At 40.5% G+C, this 20,023-nt stretch overlaps 1 protein-coding gene across 16 annotated transcripts in view; it reads right to left on the bottom strand.

Annotated features, from left to right (window-relative positions):
• Positions 1-19,574, bottom strand: part of LOC116039373 (sorbin and SH3 domain-containing protein 1) — a 46,761-nt gene extending 27,187 nt beyond the window's left edge. For 4 of the 16 annotated variants that reach the window (XM_031284153.2, XM_035992496.1, XM_031284160.2 and 1 more), the window contains exons 1-10: positions 19,361-19,573; positions 5,545-5,587; positions 5,066-5,152; positions 4,553-4,669; positions 3,673-3,779; positions 3,404-3,545; positions 3,128-3,157; positions 1,506-1,648; positions 1,025-1,085; positions 795-869 (exon numbers count right to left, since the gene is read on the bottom strand). In XM_031284153.2, the coding sequence (XP_031140013.1) occupies positions 795-869; positions 1,025-1,085; positions 1,506-1,648; positions 3,128-3,157; positions 3,404-3,545; positions 3,673-3,779; positions 4,553-4,669; positions 5,066-5,099 (709 nt within the window). In that variant the 5' untranslated portion in view covers positions 5,100-5,152; positions 5,545-5,587; positions 19,361-19,573. Of the gene's footprint in view, positions 1-794; positions 870-1,024; positions 1,086-1,505; positions 1,649-3,127; positions 3,158-3,403; positions 3,546-3,672; positions 3,780-4,552; positions 4,670-5,065; positions 5,156-5,544; positions 5,588-9,250; positions 9,363-19,360 lie in introns of those variants that run through there. The other 12 variants (XM_031284150.2, XM_031284147.2, XM_035992489.1 and 9 more) reach the window with 12 other exon arrangements.
• Positions 19,575-20,023: the final 449 nt, after the last annotated feature.

The raw sequence follows: 20,023 nt of genomic DNA, 5'->3' as shown, positions 1-20,023 counted from the left end.
ATCAGGGTTACTACTCCGGACACATAAACTGACGTGTGTAAATTTGTTGGACTGCACCTTTAATACGTTTTTTACTTTTTTTTAAAACGTCAAAAGTATTACATATCTACAGCCAGTCAATTAATGAATGAATGAGTGTATGTGTAATCGTTTGTGCTATAGGGGGGGCTTGCCTTTTATTTCATTCACAGATTGTTAAATATTTTTTGTACCACTCAGACCATAGGCTTTTGTCACAGCAGACGTTTTGACTGGCCATAGAAGGAAAAGCACAGGTGTCACTAACAACATTAACGACGGCTCTGTTCTATTGAAGTGTCCCAGTGAGTCATGACAGTGTGACAGCGAGCCAACATGCACAATACAGGACCCTGAAACTGAAGCAGCTAAATGGAATTCAGCCAGGATTTATTTTATCATGTACACCTGTGCTCGTCCTGCTGCGACATGCCAAAATATCTTCTGTAAAAATAAAAAATAGGCCTATTAAATCCATAAAGCTTACTGATCTTGAAAATGTCCCAGGGCAGCAAAACCAAGTTAGATCAGGAAATCTGCACGAAACCTGCAGTGCATTTAAAACTAATAGAAATAGCGGCTCTTGTATGGAACGGACGTCGGAAAAGAGAAGGTAAAAGCCTTTCAAATACTTTGAGCATCTTAGAGGTATGTGGTTTTGTACTTGTCACAGGTCACAGGGCCAAGTATGACAGGTTAAACACAGCTAAAGTATTTGAAAGGGCCCAGGATGGCTGCAGGTCAGTAAAGCTAACAAAGTCACTGCCATCGGATACCTTTTGATTTCATCTGAATGTCATAGTTCTCGGGGAAAATGTAGGTGGGGCGGTAAGGGTTTTCCTCAATAGGCTCTGAGCACAGTGATGGAGAGACAGAGCACAGACAACGTGACACAACATACAAACACATATAGAAACACACACGGGGCTTGGACACCAACAGAGAAACATGATAGGCAAAACTGATCAGACCTGGAAAACATGAAATTATGACTTTTTCCTCTTACCAGGTATTCTGTGTATCTGTTTGAACATTGTCTTGTACCAGTCTTTGGACTTTTCAGTGTTCTGAAATTGTAAGATTTTAAATGAACAGGTGAGGATGACAGACAAATATATCAACATTATGTTTTCCAGCAGGAGCAGCAGCAGCAGCCCTGGTGATGTTCAAGTGTAACATTAACGGTGGCTACATTCCATTGAGATGTGTATGCTGGCATTGTTACTGTTACCGTACAACCGTTATACACCTGCTATAAAAAGTCAAACATATCTCCTGTGAGGTTTAATGCTATTGAAAATAATAATACAATTATAAATCAGCATAAAACAAGAACATACTATATTACAATAAAGAAAAGTAATGTGCTTTATGTAAATGCTATTTACTGTAACAACAAAGACCCATGTATTATATGAACAGAACACTCATTAACCGTCCACAGTGAGTAGATTTGTCTTCATTTGACAGAAGGTTTTGTTGCTCACCCGTACAGGCACAATGGGCTTGTTGAGAGGACTGAGGACAGGGGAGTGCAGTGATAGCCGCAGCCTCTTCCAGTCCATATCAGGGACTGGACTGACCGAGTCTCTCCCCGGATCAGGGCTTTTGTCCCTTTCTGGGGTTGGGTCTGTAACAAAATACACAAAAAACCCTGTAAGCCAGACAAAACTCAAAGTTCACATCACATTTCACTAGAAAATTGTCTAGTTAAATTACACCAAAATTAATTAAATTAAAGTATTGCATTGAAATACATGACAGAATATACGGATATTGCGGGCTGCATACAGTAAATGGTAGACAGCATTATAAGAAGAAACGATGGAAAACGATTAAGTGTTGGTGTACTGTATGTGGGACTTGGGTCAAATATTAATGGCAATTATATCTTAGTATGCGTTTCAACCACATGGAGAATCTATACGTAGTGTATGTCATATGCTTCATGCTGTGCACCAAATATATTCTGCACTACTGATCACATCAACATTTTATACCTATATTTCACCAACTATTCCATTTTACATCGCAGTTTTCATTTTGTAACACACAGTAATGAAGAGTGAGTGAAATTATTATAATATAACTAATATCAACACTCAGGGAGAATATATGTAGCAACACTTGCCAAGGCATGAAATACCTGACAAATATCACAAAAATGTAATTTGTGCAAAATATATAAAAATATCTAGTTTTTTTTAAAATTTTTGTGATATGAATGCTTACCAAGTGTCACCAAAGTGCATTCCCACCACGGTCATGGTAAGGGTTGGCGATAGGTAAGTCCACATTCACACTAAATCAGGCGTTGTGGCAATTAGCGCAGGGTTGTGCGGCAGTGTGGGAGTGTCACTTAAATCTTACTCCATTGTGTTTTGTCTGATTGCCAAAAACTTTTTTTTCAACTTTTCGCTGCAGGCCAATGCTTTTTTCCCCGGCATCCTCTGTGGTCCCCACTGCCGCAGCCGAAACGCACTACTCACATTCAAATCAATGGTAGGACTGGGGTTTCCGTCGCAACGTCGGATTTGGCGTAATTGCAGCCTAAGAGCATTGTAATTATATTCTTTTGTAATTTTCCGTTCTTGTTCTCTCACTTTATGGCAGTAAAGGCATTCGATGAAACAAACTGCTGACCCAGAGGTACATAGCACATATGCAGCATGTGACACTTTGCCTCGAAGAATGAGATGTGCAAGGTGTCAAGTAAGTGGAAGACAGTGTAAAATCTCAATCTGGCACTCATGGTCACCTTTATGTTGTACTGATGCTATGCAGGCAACAGACATGAAATTGCAGGAAATATATATAGAAAATAACTCGTAGCCAAGATGTTTTTGTAAAGTCTGGTACATTTTTGTTCAACAAATGAACATCTCCAATATTTTCAATACATTGATGCATCACACATGACTCATTCACTTCATCAGGCTTGTGGCGGACAAATTTAGCCCGCTGTGTCATGGCAGTAGGAGGGGGACAGATGCTTCAGTCGAAGAACAGAAAATATTGCTCTGTAATAAAACTTGGGATTGCTGCTGGCTAAGTCTAAGAAATAAAAGATACATTACATCAATCTGTTAGACATCACCAAGATGCATACCTTCAAAATGAGAAAGATGCTTTTGCTGCTCTGTTGTGAGAGAAAGACAGACAAGGACAGGACAGTGAAATGTGACGACAGTAAGCAATGAAGCAAAAGTGAAAAAGCACAGTTATGTGTGACACAGAGCAAGACAAGGCTAATGGATCACAGACAGCTGAGACCTAAGGGCACCATAAAGCTTGGCTGATAAAATGCCACACAGACGTGTGAAAAGCATGATCGTGACAAGCTTTTGGAAACTCTTCCTGAGTCTCGTCATCCCCAAGTGCTCACCTCTGTTGTGTTGCAGCAGGACTATGGTTGGGTTAACTGTGCTAGTGCAGGGATAAACAGAGCTGGAGGTCGACGTGAAACAGTTCTGAATGTCAGTGGAGGATGGAGCCTGGTTTTCTTTTATGCTCTCTGGTGAATTGGCCTGAAGGTAACAGAAAATACAGAAATCACAAGACCTTCAAATATAGAGATCACCCAGTTCTCATAATTGTAAAACCACAAACAGCCAAACAAAGATCCTGTGTTAAATAGGGTGGAAGTAAACGTACCTGGCACTGAGTGTTGTTTACAGGAGGTAAATCAGCTGTGATGTTGCTGCCTCCCTCAGCCAATCCTGCTTTAGAGCGGTCTCCATTAATCTGGCTTGTCCAGCCACCTGAAAAGAGTCCAGAACTCTCTCAGTTTGGCAGCCAGCGCAGCAAGAATATAATCACTGAGGATGATACTAAAAAGTACACTATTTCAGTGAACGTAAAAACCATAACAGCTATTTGCTGATCAAATAAATCTCCATTTCATTCCACGGGGCGTGAATGCTTTCCTTTTCATGCACAGAGAGATGTTGATATGTCCAGGAAAGGAGAAGAAAAAAAAAAATAGATTCTCCCACAATCTCTGAACTTTGTCATCAGAACAAAGCGCCCATTCAGAGAGCTGCAAAGGCTGTTTGTTCCAATGGCCTTTATATTCAGGCTCTACAACAATTAAAGCATCTCCCCAAAAGCCTTGGCCAGCTTCCAGTCCTGGTCCAATGTGCTCGACGTAACAAACAAGCCCACAGTCCAGGCGCCCTGCTCCAAAGTGCAGTGGGCAGGCCGCAACAATAAAGCTCTTTGACACTCGCAGGAAAATATGAGCAATTGCCCTTTATTGTTATGTGCCCGCCGACTGAGCATACACTTCAAAACATGAGGAGTTATATAATCCTGACATCCAAACAGAACTCTGAAAGGCATGTGAGGAATTTTTACAACTAAAGAACATGATGAAATGCTTTTTAAATAACAGCAACGCTCACATTGTCTGTCCACATTCTACAGTGACGTATCCTGTTTTCACATAGCCATGCAACTATTACTGTCCTCTAAATATATTTTTCATCATGTGGAGAGTTGTTATGAAGCAGCTGTGGCATTCGCTGTGACTTACATGGCGTTGTGATGACATTTGGCTCACCGCTGATGCAGCCCTCATCATCTATGTGGACGAGGGTGGCTCTTAGAGTCACGACTCCTTTCCCTTTGCAAACTCTGCTGGGGTCCAAATCTGAAAACAATCAAAATAGGAGTATTATTTCCACAGCTCTTCATCGTTCAAGGCATAGCAGTCTTATATTTGGTATTAACAGGCAGCACTCCTGCTTCAGAGCACCTGGGAATCCAAGTTATTGCAACCGCATGCCCCAAATGACCAAAATAGAACTCACTGTAACATCTAAACCAGGCCATCAAATTAATATCCTACTGTCCTGTAAAACTAATTGCCATGATCACACTGTCAGAGCTGGAAGTAGAGAAGTTGGAGCTGGTTCCGTCTCAACACAGCCTATTAAAGTGACGCCACATTGTTAACAAGTAATGAGTTTTAAGAGTTTCTTTTTAAGCATGAGGTGTCCCACAGTTGTGGGCACTGAAAGATTGATGAGGCGGAGGGATACATCACCTGCGGCAGGAATCAGGTCAGGAGAGCCTTTCATTGTTGTCAGAGGCGTGATCCTGACAGTGCAGACCGTTCGAGGACCTGATGGGACTTCAACACACGCACGCACGCACGCACGCACACACACACACACACACACACACACACACACACACACACACACACACACACACACACACACACACACACACACACACACACACACACACACACGTTCTTTTCATGTGGGTGAAATGTTGTCAAAAGATACTTCAGTTACTCACAAAGTAAGTGCAAAACCACCCTATTTAGAGGACAAAATGAAGAAACAGATAGAAGGAATGAAAGATATTGACACATTCTGCAACAAGAAAAGGCTTTAAATTAAAAGTGTGTATGTATGTGTGTGAATATGACTTGAATGTTTGCATGCTTCACCAGCATCCAATTATTAAACCGAAAGCATTATAACTCAGTGGTACTTTCAAAGTGAAATGACTTACTGGGAGTTGAGCTCAGTCTTATGCTGCCCCCTTCTGGAGAGCCCTGGAGGAGAAACACAGGGATGCAAATATTCAACACAGTGTTGTCAAGGAAAGAAGCTGAAACCTGGGAACTATACTGCACATAAATCAGTTTGACATTAAATATCAGCCTGCAGATATACAAAGATGCTTGGTACAGCAACAAAATGCAGGGAGGACAATTGCGTGTCATGTTTATATAAAATGCAGTTACGAAAGTCCCATATTATGCTAATTTTCAGGTTCATACTTCATTTAGGGTTTCTACTACTACTACTAATACTAATAATGGTTTTCATGTTCTAAAGGAAAAAAAGCTCTTTACCGAGATGATCCGTAGATGAGGATTTGTTGTTTGTATATACTATGTGTGTGTTTTGTGTGTTTGTGTGTGTGTGTGTGTGTGTGTGTATGTATATGCGTATGTATATGTGTGCATATGTATATATGTGTGTATATATGTATATATATGCTTGTATTCATGTATTTCTCCGAATGATTTGTACGCGACGGGAAGACGTTTGCTAAATAAGTTTGTGGTGTCTGTAATCCCGTGTGGGATGGGCCAAATGTTTGGCATGACACAGAAATAAAATTAAACTAAAACTAAAACTTAATGTAAAAAAAGACAACCATTTTCTCATACTGTTTGTCTGAATATACCTGTATTCACCCTCTTTCCAAAACGCCCCGTTGTAGTCCCTTGATACTTTCACAGTAGACATGCAAATCTCACTTTTTAAAATATGGGGCCTTTAAGTGAAATGCCTTCTGGTTGTTTTGTTTGTTATTAAGCAAAATCCCCAACTAACACATGTGATTTTGAATTGCTGGGTATGCAGTCTGAAAATCCATGTAGCGTAACAATGTCAACACCTGCAGATATTAGTATATCTAATATTAGTTGTGGATCAGGGTAAGTTTGGTAACCAGGCCAGTGCTTTGCTGCAGTGTTGGCTTATGAAAGACTGTAAGCACTGAAGCAATATTACACAAAGAGAAGATTTCTTAAAAAGGGTTGGCTTGGCTGTAGCTTCTACTGTAGAAATAGTAGAGTCACTGCAACCAATAGCTGTAAGCGGGGACTGCATACGGCTAATGAAATTGTAGTAGTACTATGGTTGGGTTACACAGTGAAAGGAGATACAACCAGACAGGAAGGCAGTGAACCTCCAGTTTTAATCTAGTCTATCACACACAAGACCTCATATTTTATTAGTAATCAATGACACACAAAATAAGCAATAACCTGTGTTTTATATGGCAAGATCTAATATATAAAATTGTGTCTTCTTAGTATTATTTTACCCTGATAAGTGTTTTAAATTCTGACTGAATTGCAGCCAAGGGAGCAAACAGCAAAACAATCTGTTGACTGTGTCCTTACAGTCCAATATCACTGTTAATCATGCGCTATTCGACAGTGACATCTATGATGACAAAGCCAAAAAAACAACCTAATCTAGGATGTCAACAGCTGCCACATGTGAAATAAATTAGCAAAGGGAATTTTCTGTAGATAATGATTCTCTTTCAGACATTTCAAATTCCATGGTTACTGTTGTCAGTTCAAGGAAAAACTTAAAGGATAAAACTCATTTAAGGTAAAAGGATAAACTGTCAATTATGTAGTTGCGGTTGACACTTTTATCTCTGACAATGCAGGCCTCACTTTGCATGCCTTTAGCTTATAGTTTGGGACGAAGTATGGCCTTTCCTTGACCAATGATATGAATTCAAATTGGTATATGTGTTCCCCTTTAAGGACAAGAAGGGAGGGTGTGAGCGAGAACAAACATATGTTAATCTGAACTGCATCAGTGGAGCATGCAGAAGCAACACCAAGGCCACCAGAAAAGTGGCTGTGAAACACTTCCCATTGCTCTGCTGGGCCCCTTATTGTGCTCAGCCAGCACGACTGATTTAGGAGACGTCCCCATTTAAAATGCCAAGAAAAGGGCTGATTGAGTTAAGACACACACACACACACACACACACACACACACACACACACACACACACACACACACACACACACACACACACACACACAAAAAGGTACTTTGTTCGTAGGCTACAAAAATGAAAAAAACAAAACAGACAAAATCCATCTAGAATATTTTTTTCTATGATGTCTAGACCTGTCACGATAACACATTTTGCTGGACGATAAATTGTCCCAGAAATTATTGCGATAAACGATAATATTGTCGTCCTGAGACCATTTTCATCTAATATAATGATTATGGCATAATAATGCAGGTACACCTTTTCAAAGATCAATAAACTTTTTTTTCTAAAGAATACTTAACAATGGAACTGGAAGACATTTTAAATATCCGCAATAAATGAACAAGACTCTCAGTCTCTGTTAACAAAAAATGCACCGGAATAAAAAAACAAACACAATCAAAAACAATAAATAAAATTCCGGCCGCGATAATTTCCATTAAAAAATTATCAAGCTCATCTTTATTTATCATGCGATTAATTGATTTATTGCATATTGCGACAGGCCTAATGATGTCAATTTTAAGCTGCTTTTAAAGTTGTGTCTTTGCCCTTTTCCGCACTGAGTAGTGTGGGACTGCGTGTGCACTATGTTTACACATGGCGGTAAATAAGCCAACCTACAGAACAGGCAGGGGACTCATGTTCCGGCTGGAAACCTCCACAAATAGGCCGAAATGGATGAGGGAAAATGGGAGCGATTCCAAACAAGTCCCCCAGCGACACAAAGCTAAAAACCTTTTAAAACATCTTCCAGTCTTGGAGCCGAGCTGTCCCTGAGCACCAGAAACTCTGTGTATTTATTTCCCTTCTCTCTTTAATAAAATCAACTTGCTTCCTGACCCCCTGCATCCCAGGGAAAATATGCATCTGTGATCTCATTTCTAAAACCATTAACAGACATTCCTTCGAGGAGCGCTTACACTGATCTCAACTCTACTTCCGTTCTATCCTCAGATGAACCCCAAGATGGTAAATATACAGTATAAAGAGAGATGTGGGAGTATTCAAACCTCTTATAGATAATGGGAAGATGACAGCTTGCAGTGTTCAGCTCGCTATATAAACACACAAGTGCACAGATCACAACTGGCCTTTTTAGGAGAGATGCCTCAGAGCACCATCCATCCTGCCTGTGAAAAAGAGGAGACCAGTGCAGGAGCTCTGGGACAGCCAGCAGTGACTGGGCCAAGACAAACAGGAAAATAAGAGGAGACTTTATTAGCCAAACTCCTGTAAAACTACAATTTCCTCCTTATAATCTAGAAAGCTTTCACAACGACTCTGCTTCACTAATGGGGTCAATACGCTCAGTGCTTTCTGGGAGTCTCTTGAGACTCCAAATTCACAAACCTGAGAGACCTTGTACAAACCATTTCTTTCAGGTGTTATTCATGCACTAGAATAATCAGACAAGATTCCAGGAAATCGCAGCCACTGAAAACACCATCTAAGCCAAAAACATGTGTGATTACCTAAAAGAAGGAATACACAGCAAAGGCAAGATCCCATTTGGAGCTCTCAGCTCCACTACTACGTGACACATGCACATAATCACATAAATATCCAACTGAATGCTCATGAGTGGAACTAAAATACCTTCCCAAAACTAGCATGCTCCCAAAAGGCTAAGATCATCCAAACGCATCACTACGGATCTAGGGAGGCGCATTACCTACTCGATGATGTGCACAGCGAGTCCTTAGTCCACATACATCGGGTCCCTCTGAAGCCTCCTGGGGCGTCTGGCTGAGCTTTGAGGGTCTCGTCTGGGTGGGACGGTCCCAGCTTCGACCTTGACCCTCGCTATGTAGGGGGTCTGTTTGTTTTTGACAACAGGCGTGCCCAGATGGGTCTGTCACCACATGCCACCTGGGAATGTGGCACCCACTCAACAACTGTGCAGACCACCATATAAAATCCTCCTACCCCCTCGGAATGATCCTGCAGGGCCAGTAGATGAGAGACGGCTGGAATTCGCTACTGGATGACTCAACCGTCCATAAGGTTTTAATACTTCAGTCAACATGCTGCAATGACTATTATCGACTGCATGTGAATGTGTGATTATGATACCAAAATCTTTGAAAAGTGATACAAATTGTAAGATAGCAGGAACATGTAGATGTATGTGTATGTAGACACTGCAATTTGAAATGTTATTAGGTCTGCAACTAATATTTATTATTATTATCAATTATTAGCAATTAAACCTTTTTAAATTGATTAAGCAATTTTAAGTTTAGTCAAAAAAAAAACTCCTAGACATTTTCAAATTGTCTTTTTTGTACAACCATCATGTTCGAAAGCCAAAGTGAGAAAAACAGAAGATCTTTTCATTTGAGAGAGTAGAACTAGTGAATTGTCATTTTTGCCTTATAAAATGACTCAAACAATCATTTGATTATCAGATGATTATCTCGATAATAGGAATAGCTCAACATTTGTGAAAATCAGGTGGCAACTTCTTGGCCTGAAAAGTGAAGCCAATGCAGAAGTTCCTTTAACCTGCATTCTATCTCATTTCCAGCAGGGAAAAAGAAGTCTAATTATATAGTCTATGAGAAAATGACCCTACTTCTCACTTGATTTATTACCTCAGTAAACATTTTCAAAATAAGTTTATGGTCTCAATCGCTAGTTTCAAGTCAGTCTTTAATAAAGCGTGATGTTCATTTTGTGTATTTTAAAATAGGCGATAAAGCAGGGGATGGTTTAGGGCATGGCTACAAGCCGACCTGTCACTCAGTACAGAAGCTTACCTCTCTGACCCTCTCACTGTGTGTTTTCACTTCATCAAAGTGTATTGGAACATTTTGGTTGCCTATCACACCAAGAAGCGTTGCTAGAAACGCATCGCCAGCAAAACGCGTCACTTTTAAACTTTTGACAGAGCAAGGCCAGCTGTTACCCCCGTTTCCAATTTATGTTAAAGGTTCCGTAGGTAGGATTGTGAAGATCCAGGACTTAGCCAAACAATTTGAACATCGACAACTTCTCAGTCCCTCCCCCCTTTCTGTTAAAGCCCAAACGGTCTCCTAAGCCCCTCCCCCCACAAGGGAGAATGAATGTGTGTGCATGAGCAGTGATTGACACGCAGTCAGACACCCCGGCCCTGATTGGTGCATCTGAACAGGGAGCTGTGGATTTTTGCAAATCACACTACAGGCTGTAGGTGGTGCCAGAGGAGCCAGATTTATTTTTTAAGTACCTGCTTCATGTAGTTCTACTCGAACGTAGGGTCCGTTTCAGCAAATACGACAGAAAGTTAGTTTTATAAGGCTTACCTACTGCACCTTTAAGCTAAGCTAACTGGCTGCTGGCTCAAGCTTCATATTTAGCGTACAGCCGTTAGAGTGATATCAACCTACTCATCTAACTTTTGGAAAGAAAGAGAATAAGTGTATTTTCCACAATGTTGAATTATTTCTCAATGTTAAGGAATAATATATAAGTGAAACCTTAGTTTCAGGGCTAAATTTGTTTTGAGGGCTGATATAAAACTGATATTTGTGCCTGATATCTCTACACATATCCATTTTCATTCCAAGAAAATACAGAAAATATTTTCCTCCCACAGATTTTTCCCTTAAATAAATAAAGCCAAGTCTAAAGCCATGTAACTGACCACACCTTCTTAATAGTAGTGGGAAGTATAAACTCTTATATTACAGTAATAAATAAAAATTTCAAAGGACGACTGGTTGTATGTAGTTGAGATCAAGGAAAAACTTTCAAAGTGTGTAAAAACAAAATGGGTCGTGTCCAACAAATTGGCTTGACCCTAGTAGATACAGTACTTTATTTTTATTTTTTCTTCATAAAATTGAATTACTTTATGAGTTCAATGTCCAGTGGACCAGAGCAGCAACAATCACTTTATCCGAATCAGGCTCCAGATTCTGTCTGTCTAGCCCCTGTGAAAACTAAACAAAGGTGGGGTGGTACCAAGTTGAACTATCATGTAGTTCACACAGGGGGTCTCTGTGCCGCAGTCAGAGGCCGCCTTAAAAGTGAGCTATGTTAACACAAAAGATCTCTCATCACACAGCTGTACTATGGACGGACAGAAAGGGCTGTTACGTAACGCAGTTTGACTTCTGCTTTGTCAACAAATGGCAGAGAGGAGAGAAGCTATCCAGTGCTGTGCGTGGATCCCATCAAACAGCTCCAAACATGGCTCGAAAGGGCCGCTCCGGAGCTGCGGCTTATCCTCCCTAATTGAGAAGAGACCCCCACCTACCCCTCCACCCTCCCAACTCTCTTCCATAAACAGCTTCCTACGTTGGACGGCAGCCTGGGATTGTACACATTCCTCGACCAAGCTATTTGAAGTTAATTTCAAACAACTGCAGCATAAAAGGAAATGTATGTAACTTGCACGCTGCAGTCATTATAAGCCTCAGAGCGGGATTACACATTCATGTTGATAATGATTGGAGCTTAAGCTTAGTCTGTATGAACACTGCTTCTATGCCTTAATTCTTTTAACCTCACCTAATGAAATATCACAGTAACATAGTATCTTAAGGAGTTTATAGTGATCCTATGGTGTCACTGTTATATTTGAGGATGTTTGTGACCTTTGGGAATAAAATGTCCTTTTTCTGAGGAAAAAAGCAAAAGCACCCATCACGCCAGCCAATGAAAGAAGTGTCCCGCCGCGCTTGGAGAGGCTCGCAGCCTGCCAGCTTGTCCATGAGAAGCCCTGACAGTTATTGGACGTGACCATGGCCAGATCCCCGGGACAGGGAACACTTGGTTGGCACGTGTAACGGTCCTGGGGAGGACTGCAGTTAGTCGCATGGACTGTTACAGATGCTGTGTTAGACGAACAGCCTGCCTTTAACATGCCTGCTAGGCTTTTAGAGCGGGTGTATTAAGAATGTCAGTGAGTTGACAGTTTACCCAGGGTGATACATCTTCAGCAAGGGCTACAGGCTACACTCCTAGAGTGGGAACGCTTGGGTCAAAGGCCCCGGAGTGACGATAAACATTAAACTGAATATTCAAGTAGCCCTGTGGTGTCTCTTCAGGGGGCTTTTAGATAGTTTACTTTGGTAAGTGCAAAGTGAAAAATTCAAAATAAGAAAAGCTTACGAACAAATAAGGAGATAACTGGGATACAGTGTATGACATAACTGGAAAGAAATCCACAACGAATGCAATACAACAATAATTTCCTCGAGATAATATGCTGCCATTTAATTTGGGAATAAGAGACACACATGATGTTCCTTTAATGTCATCACTAGATAACGAGCTCAGCTGTGCACCATAGATTCCTCCTGGCTTAGATAATGGGGCGTACCGCACATTAGGTGAACTGCGATGACAATTCAAATCATTGTCTGAGAGAGTGCTGAAAGTGTTTCCTCATCTCTGCTGGATGTTTTGACTCTGACGTGGATTGGACACTCTGAGCGTGTTCCCTAATATAACTCTCCGAGCGCCTATGTGACAGGACTACTTGATAATTGAGTCATAGGATATGGCGGCTAAACGTGAATATAAACAGCAATGTGATAATCCAGCAATTTTAAGTGCTATGAAGGTATCCTCGTGTGAAATGAGCGTGCAGCAGGGCTCCAGCAGGTCCCCATCATCTGTCTATTTCAGGAATGCCGGCCCAGTCTGACTCGTCCTGTCACACCCAGACACAAACACAACAGGCAGCTCCATCAATAACAGCCTGGCTTCATATAGGTGGCGGCATATTAAGAGTTTCATCATTGTTTATTATATTGTATAGTGAGTGATTTATAAACCTGTTATGGATCAGTGTCACTTAGTAATTCTGGTTTGGTTTGTGTGATGATGAGTAAGGAGGACACATGCTGGTTCCTATTAAAATATTTTCCAACAACTGCCGTTTTCCATCAGTTGCTGACATATAACACAGAGGAGAAGGGTGGAGGTGGGGTCTTGGTGGTGAGGAGTGTTGCTTAAATCCATCACTAAAACATAAATTGTCTTTTCACTGCCTTGTTTACATGGGTCTATGATCTGGGGGCTTCTTTGTGCCACGGACCTCGAAAAGCCAAAGCATAACACTTCACTTCACTTCACCATCCACTTCAACCAATGGCAGCAGATTGAGAAAGCAGAAGGGGGGGTTGCTAAGCAACCTGTTGTAACATTAACATGGAGTGAAAACAGAAACCTGGTGTTCAAAGCCATCCATTATTCACAGTGAAGACAAGGCTGTTTTCTACAAATACTGTCACTACCAAGGTTTTGGTAAATGTCATGCTAATATCCAGCTTCACTAAGCATTTGGCATGGATAAACTCTGACTAATAGATATGGGTGATTTTGAGAAATATACCTTAACAAAGAGAAGAATATCTTTAAGTGATTTTGCTATTGTCCAGTTAAACTTTGTTTTAAATTTAGATCTGCATTTTTTAATAGCTAATGATTAGTCTACACTTATTCTAAACACATGGGTACATTAGGCCTACACTACAAAGGCAGTTTCTTCTCATTTGTGTCAAAGTAACAGGTAAAAGACACAATTATTTGGCAAAGCAAGCAAATTCTAGCCTAGAAATCTAGACGCACCCTAGCGGCAGCAAATTTAATTAGCAGCCAGGGGGGGTCTAGGCACTCTCTGTTGGCTTGCGAGCTGGAAAAACCAAACTCTGGTCAGGCCAATCACATCGTGTATAGAGTCGGTGGGCGAGCTTATGGCTGCTGCTGCTGGGAACAGCGGTCTTCTGGAAGACTTGGAGTTAAGCTTTTCTTTGAGAAAAGAACAAAGAACGGCACAGAAATCATTCTTAAGAAAGGAAGATGTGTTCGGAGTTTTGCCGATCGGATACGGCAAAAGTTTAATCCATCAACTAGCTTCGCTACCTTCTTCGTTGCTCTGCTTGGTTGTTGCGCTATCCTACTGCGTGCAGAGGGAATTTGAAAGATTTATCCCGCCCTTCGGATTGAGCCCTGCCAATGGTGAGTTCCCAGACCCAACATCTTGATGTGGGTCTGGCTTGTCAGGCTAAGCAAATTCTACTGCCACGTGTGATGATTTAACTAGGGGTGCACGATATATCGACTCAATATCGTTATCGCGATATCACGTTGCGCAATATTATACCTAAAGTCTCGCGATAATTTGTTTGCGTTGCATGTACCCAAAGAGTATAGAAGCAACAAGAGGCGAAACTCAATAGAACGTTGTGTTACATTCAGTCCAAGATGGCGGAGCTGGAGTTCCATTGAGTTTCGCCTCTTGTTACGTCTATACTCTTTGATGCACCCCTCGAAAAATACACATCACTTGGTAGCGTTGTATTTCCCCCGACTCATTTCCTGGTTCTCCTTCTGCATAAACAACATGAAATCAAGGAGAGAGTTAACTTCTCCTGCTCCAGATTTCCCACCGTGTTCAGAAAGAACAGGGGAGACTCTGTTTCTCTCACTAGGACTCTAGAGTCGCTACTCACTCCGAAGAAAATCGCCGTCACTCTCTCACTTCTTCCTCGCTCTACCACACACACACTGGCTCGGCGCACACACCAGAGCACGTATAAACATCAGCTGCGTGGAGCCTCCGCAGAACCATAAAACGAAGCGAAAGAAAAGAAAGGACCTAAAGAGAGAGCGAAGAGTGGAGCAAAAATAACACAAAAGTAAGAAAATGAGTGTTGCTCTGGGAGACGACGAAATAACAGAGATTGAAAGGAAACTTTAGAGGCCAAAAGTAACCCTACAGTCACATTAGCTTAAAGAGAGCGACATGCACTCGCTTGTGGGTGCTCCTGGGCGTGCCTAGCCTACCTCTGGTTGCTTGGCAACAGTAAACAAAAATTCTCCGGTGCTACCTTAAACCACGTCTTAAAAGTTACTTCAGAGGTATTGTTAAGTCACAAGAACGATGTTTTTGGATTTAAAAGTATTTATTTCTCAATAAAAGTAACACAATATATGAGATTAAATGCCAAACATATCAGATATATATATATATATATATATATATATATATATATATATATATATATATATATATATATATATATATATATATATATAAATAAAAATATATATTTTCGCTCGAGCCACTGACATACGTCACGCTGCCCTCACGCTGCCTTCACTCTGATTGGCAGTCACTCGTGGCCAAACAGCCACTCCCAGAGTAATAGAGAAAGACATTATATATTTATAATCTCTATGATATTTATATCTCTATGGCTCTGGCCACTCCCATTGAAAATGAATGGTAGCCTGTTGCTTTGTCTCTGTCTCTTGTAGCTAATGTGACTGTAGGGTAATGCCTCCTCCTCGGTAGCTTGGAAATACTTTGGCTTTAAGCCAACAGATGTGCATTGCATTATTTTTTATACTGTAGCGTATATACAACCAATACAACATGTCCTGTTCTATAGACATGCTATTTATTTATTTATTTTATACTGTCCAACCAGTAAAACATGTCCTGTTCTGTAGACACATGTTGGACCAGTCCAATATGACTGTCAGTAAAATTAAACCTTGTGTTGTAAGAAAACTTGTTTTATTTGTTATAAATCTATTTTGATGCGTTTTCCCATAACTTTGGTCATTTTACATATGTTTAAAAATATCGAAATTAATATCGATATCGCAATATTCATTATCGATATCGCAATATCAAATTTTTTCAATATCGTGCACCCCTAGATTTAACTTATATAAACATAATGTAATATATATATTTTCTAATATTCTGTGTTCTTGTATTCTGTGATTTTCCAAACCAAATGGAGATCATCTTGGAAAGACAAGGCTGGGTGATCTGGAGGCCAGCCGGCTCTCTGGCAAATCTTTGAAATTCAGTTTTGAGATTCATGTTTCCGAGGGTTGCTCCTCTCAAATCTAGGGGATCTGTGTAACTAGACTCTAAACAAGCTTCATACAATATTAACAACTGAGCTGGGTTCATACCAGCAGGTCCCATGCCTACTCCACATGTTATCATTTCTGTTTGTCAAGCTCAAAAGACTGAAATGCAACACTTTGACCTTGATTTATTGTGTCCTTTAAAAAAACAACAACTAGATGTTGCTGGCTTATGAAAGCTGGTGCCAAACTTCACATTCTGTTTGACTATTAGTCACTCTGCACCCTGAAATCCTGATCATACATATTAAAACACCTGAAATCTCCCAAATTGTGACTAACTGAAAAGAAAATTCTCCTTGAAAACTGAGGCTAGTTAATGTAAATAAAGTATGAACTACTGCAAACGATAAATTGTACATTTGTAAACTGGATACATGTGTTGAATCCTTTCAATCTCAATAAATAAAATGCTATTTCCCAGTTACCTCCACCAAGAGTTATGTTTTCAGCTTGGTTTGTTTGTTGGTCGGTTTGTCTGTAAGCAGGATTACGAAAAAAAAACGACTTGCCTGATTTTCATGACACTTGTTGGAAGGATGTAGCATGGGACAAGGAGGAACCTATCACATTTTTGGAGCGGTTCCAAATCACAGAGCAGATACACAAATTATTTTTCACTTTCGTAAACATTGTGAATTAGGGCGTTTGTGCTGCATTAATGTGGTGTCGGAATTATCAGAACAATGAAGTTCCCCACTGGGAAAATTCACATTGCATTAACACTGTGACATAGCACATGCCTTGGTGGAGGTCTGCGCTCTCCGAGTGCCCTTTTAGTTCTTATTTGACTTGCTTTAATTGCACAATAATATGTGCAAAAGGTCATCAGGGTTTGGTTGCTCTTTGAGTGACTGATAGAACAAATGGCAGCTGAGCTGCTAGGTAACATTTGACTTCTGTCTACACACACGAACCTATCACCATCTCTGTGTAAACATCTACAACTCCTCTGCTGACATGTTGTCAACAAGAAGTCTGCTTCATACACTGCTGAACTACTACTGAGTATTGACTCAGTAGCAGAGTGGACACATGCGGTGGGGAGACTTAACATATTGTTTTCACTCATGGACAAAGCACTTGGCAAAACTGATTTGGTCACACATACACAAAGTCCTTAAACACATAGCTAATGAAGGTCCTGTTCTTTCTGAGAAAACACTGTCTAGATACACTATCTCTAGTAAATGGGTCCATGGGATAAGACAAGCAGAGGAGAGTGCGATATTTAGAAAAGCGCGGTCCACATAACAAAACACGGGAAAAGAGATTTTTTTTACTTTAGCAAATCAGTCTGGACTGCTTTGCCTCTGTCCTCGAAGCGGTTTGATGAATTATTTGTGTTGGGGTTAATATTTTATCAAGCTTGTTTAGCGTCATGTTACAACAGATCCACAGAAGTAAAAAAAAGAAGGAAATCATCAATGTAGTCAATTTATGAATGAAAACACAGGCAAACAAGGCATGCTGAGTTTCAGAGGGAAACGACATAGCGCAAGGACAGTGGAGAAACTCTTATTTTTTTACTGGAATTGAATGACATCCATAAACATAAACTGAGGTACACAAGCAGAGTTCACGCCGCACTCAGAATATTCAGAAATATGCTAACAGGACATGTTAGGATAGAAAAAAAAAACACTGGAATTTAAAGGATTTTTTTTTTTTTTAGCTCAAAATTAGCACAATGATCAGTGCCATTCTGTATTTTCCTAATCCATATTTCGTAATATGCTGTGGAACTTCCTCTTTGTCAAATACTTAGGAAATTGTTTTTAAAAAAGTCTGTTCTGACAGTGCTTTGTACTGCAAAATCTGATTGTCTATGTGTCTATATAGGGACACTCTTACTGTGAGGCAGTTGTTCATGTCACATGCTGTTCATTTTGTGGATTCAGTCAGCCAGACCAGTTTGTCAGATTGGAACATGAAGTTTAACATTCAGCTCCACTGTGTCAATACCTGCAGAGAATATTCGCACTATTACAGTTACACAACACAGCTGCTCATACGCACTGATGTCACTGGAATAAGAAGTGGAAATAAGAAACTGTACTAAAATATTCCTCTACAATAACATTAACCTGTTTTATTAGTACACATCACTGAGAATCTAAAGTACCTCATGGACTCAAACTACTCCAACATCTCATTCCTTAATGCTTCACCTTTAAAGTCATCCAATCAAAATGGCAAAGGCTACAGTCTAATCTGACAACATGGTGATACAAATGACAGTGAAACACTGTTCAATAAACTATTCCTAACACCTCCATGCCGCATAATATGCATTCCATTAAGTGCATGGTCCTGATGTCACAGCCTTCTTGTAAGCATACAGAGTAGCCTGTAGTCTGCTCCCTATGACTCACAATGACAACCGCGAATAAGCCTCACTGCTACCTGACAACGTAAAGAAACAACCACACTAGAAAGGATTAGTCTTTTTAAAAATGATACCAGGCAGTATTCAAAAAAGGTGTAAAGCCAGAAAGCGTTTAATTCCCAGATTTGAGATTTTAGGCTTTTATCCTGGGCATATCAGCTTCAGAGTGCGGCACCCATGGCGGGTCGCATTCCCACTGTATCAGTCTGTACTGCAGCAACTGTCCCAAAGCCAGAGCGCCTCTCTGCTGAGATGCATAATCTAAATTGACTGACTCGTAAAAGCACTTAAGCAGATAAAGTCTGCTAAATTCACACTTAATTCTTAATAAGAAATACATTAAGTGGCTCTAGTTTTCGCATCATCAATAACACAAAGTTAGCGGTTATGATGCCAATGTAAAAAAAAAAAAAAAAAAAAGGAATAGTCTAAGGTAGGCTTGGAATAATAATAAATCTCCAGAAAACATTGAAGAGTCACAGCAGCAGTGATCCAGAGCAGGAACATGCTTACCTCTGTGTGGTGGTAATCCAGTGTTATGCTCGCTGCTGCAGACACACTTCACTGAGCTGTGTGCGTCGACGGCTGCTCTCCACCAGCGTCCTGTCAGCGCTTCACACTCACCGGCCTCAGCTACGTCTACACCGCCGCACAACACAACCATCGAGCACCGGGGGCTGGGCCACCGTCCCTTCATAATAAAAGCCTGGTCAGTTCCAGAAGCCAGTCACTTCATAATTAGTCTATTTCATTAACGTTACCTTGATTGAAAAAGGAGGTTGCGCTTCAATATGGAGATTATCGGTTGAGTGCTAAACCCGAAATCTAATAGGCATGTTCAAACGGTGAAGAACATGTAGCACATCTCAAGTTTCCAAGTTAAGGAGGACAAAATATGCTGTTATTTCACTTGTTAAATTAGGCTTACATCACAATATATCAACGCTAACACGTTTCGGCACAACCTTCTATAGTAAGGTTTAAAGTGTATGGCTACAATGTTAGCAAACAGTTAACGTTAGCTACACATCCAGGGAACCGGAATCATTATAAGCGTTATTAAGAGTCCTGTTTTAGACCACTTGATGAATGTAAGTCATACTCACCCTCCTATGAGCTCGTTTTTCGTCGCTATCAACCCCTGAGAAAAATATCTGGCTCTTTATGCACTAAATG

The sequence above is a fragment of the Sander lucioperca genome, chromosome 15, assembly GCF_008315115.2.
Source record: "Sander lucioperca isolate FBNREF2018 chromosome 15, SLUC_FBN_1.2, whole genome shotgun sequence".
NCBI classification, from domain to species: Eukaryota; Metazoa; Chordata; class Actinopteri; order Perciformes; family Percidae; genus Sander; species Sander lucioperca.
Note: the sequence above shows the minus strand (reverse complement) of the source record. Positions and strands in the feature narration are given on the sequence as shown.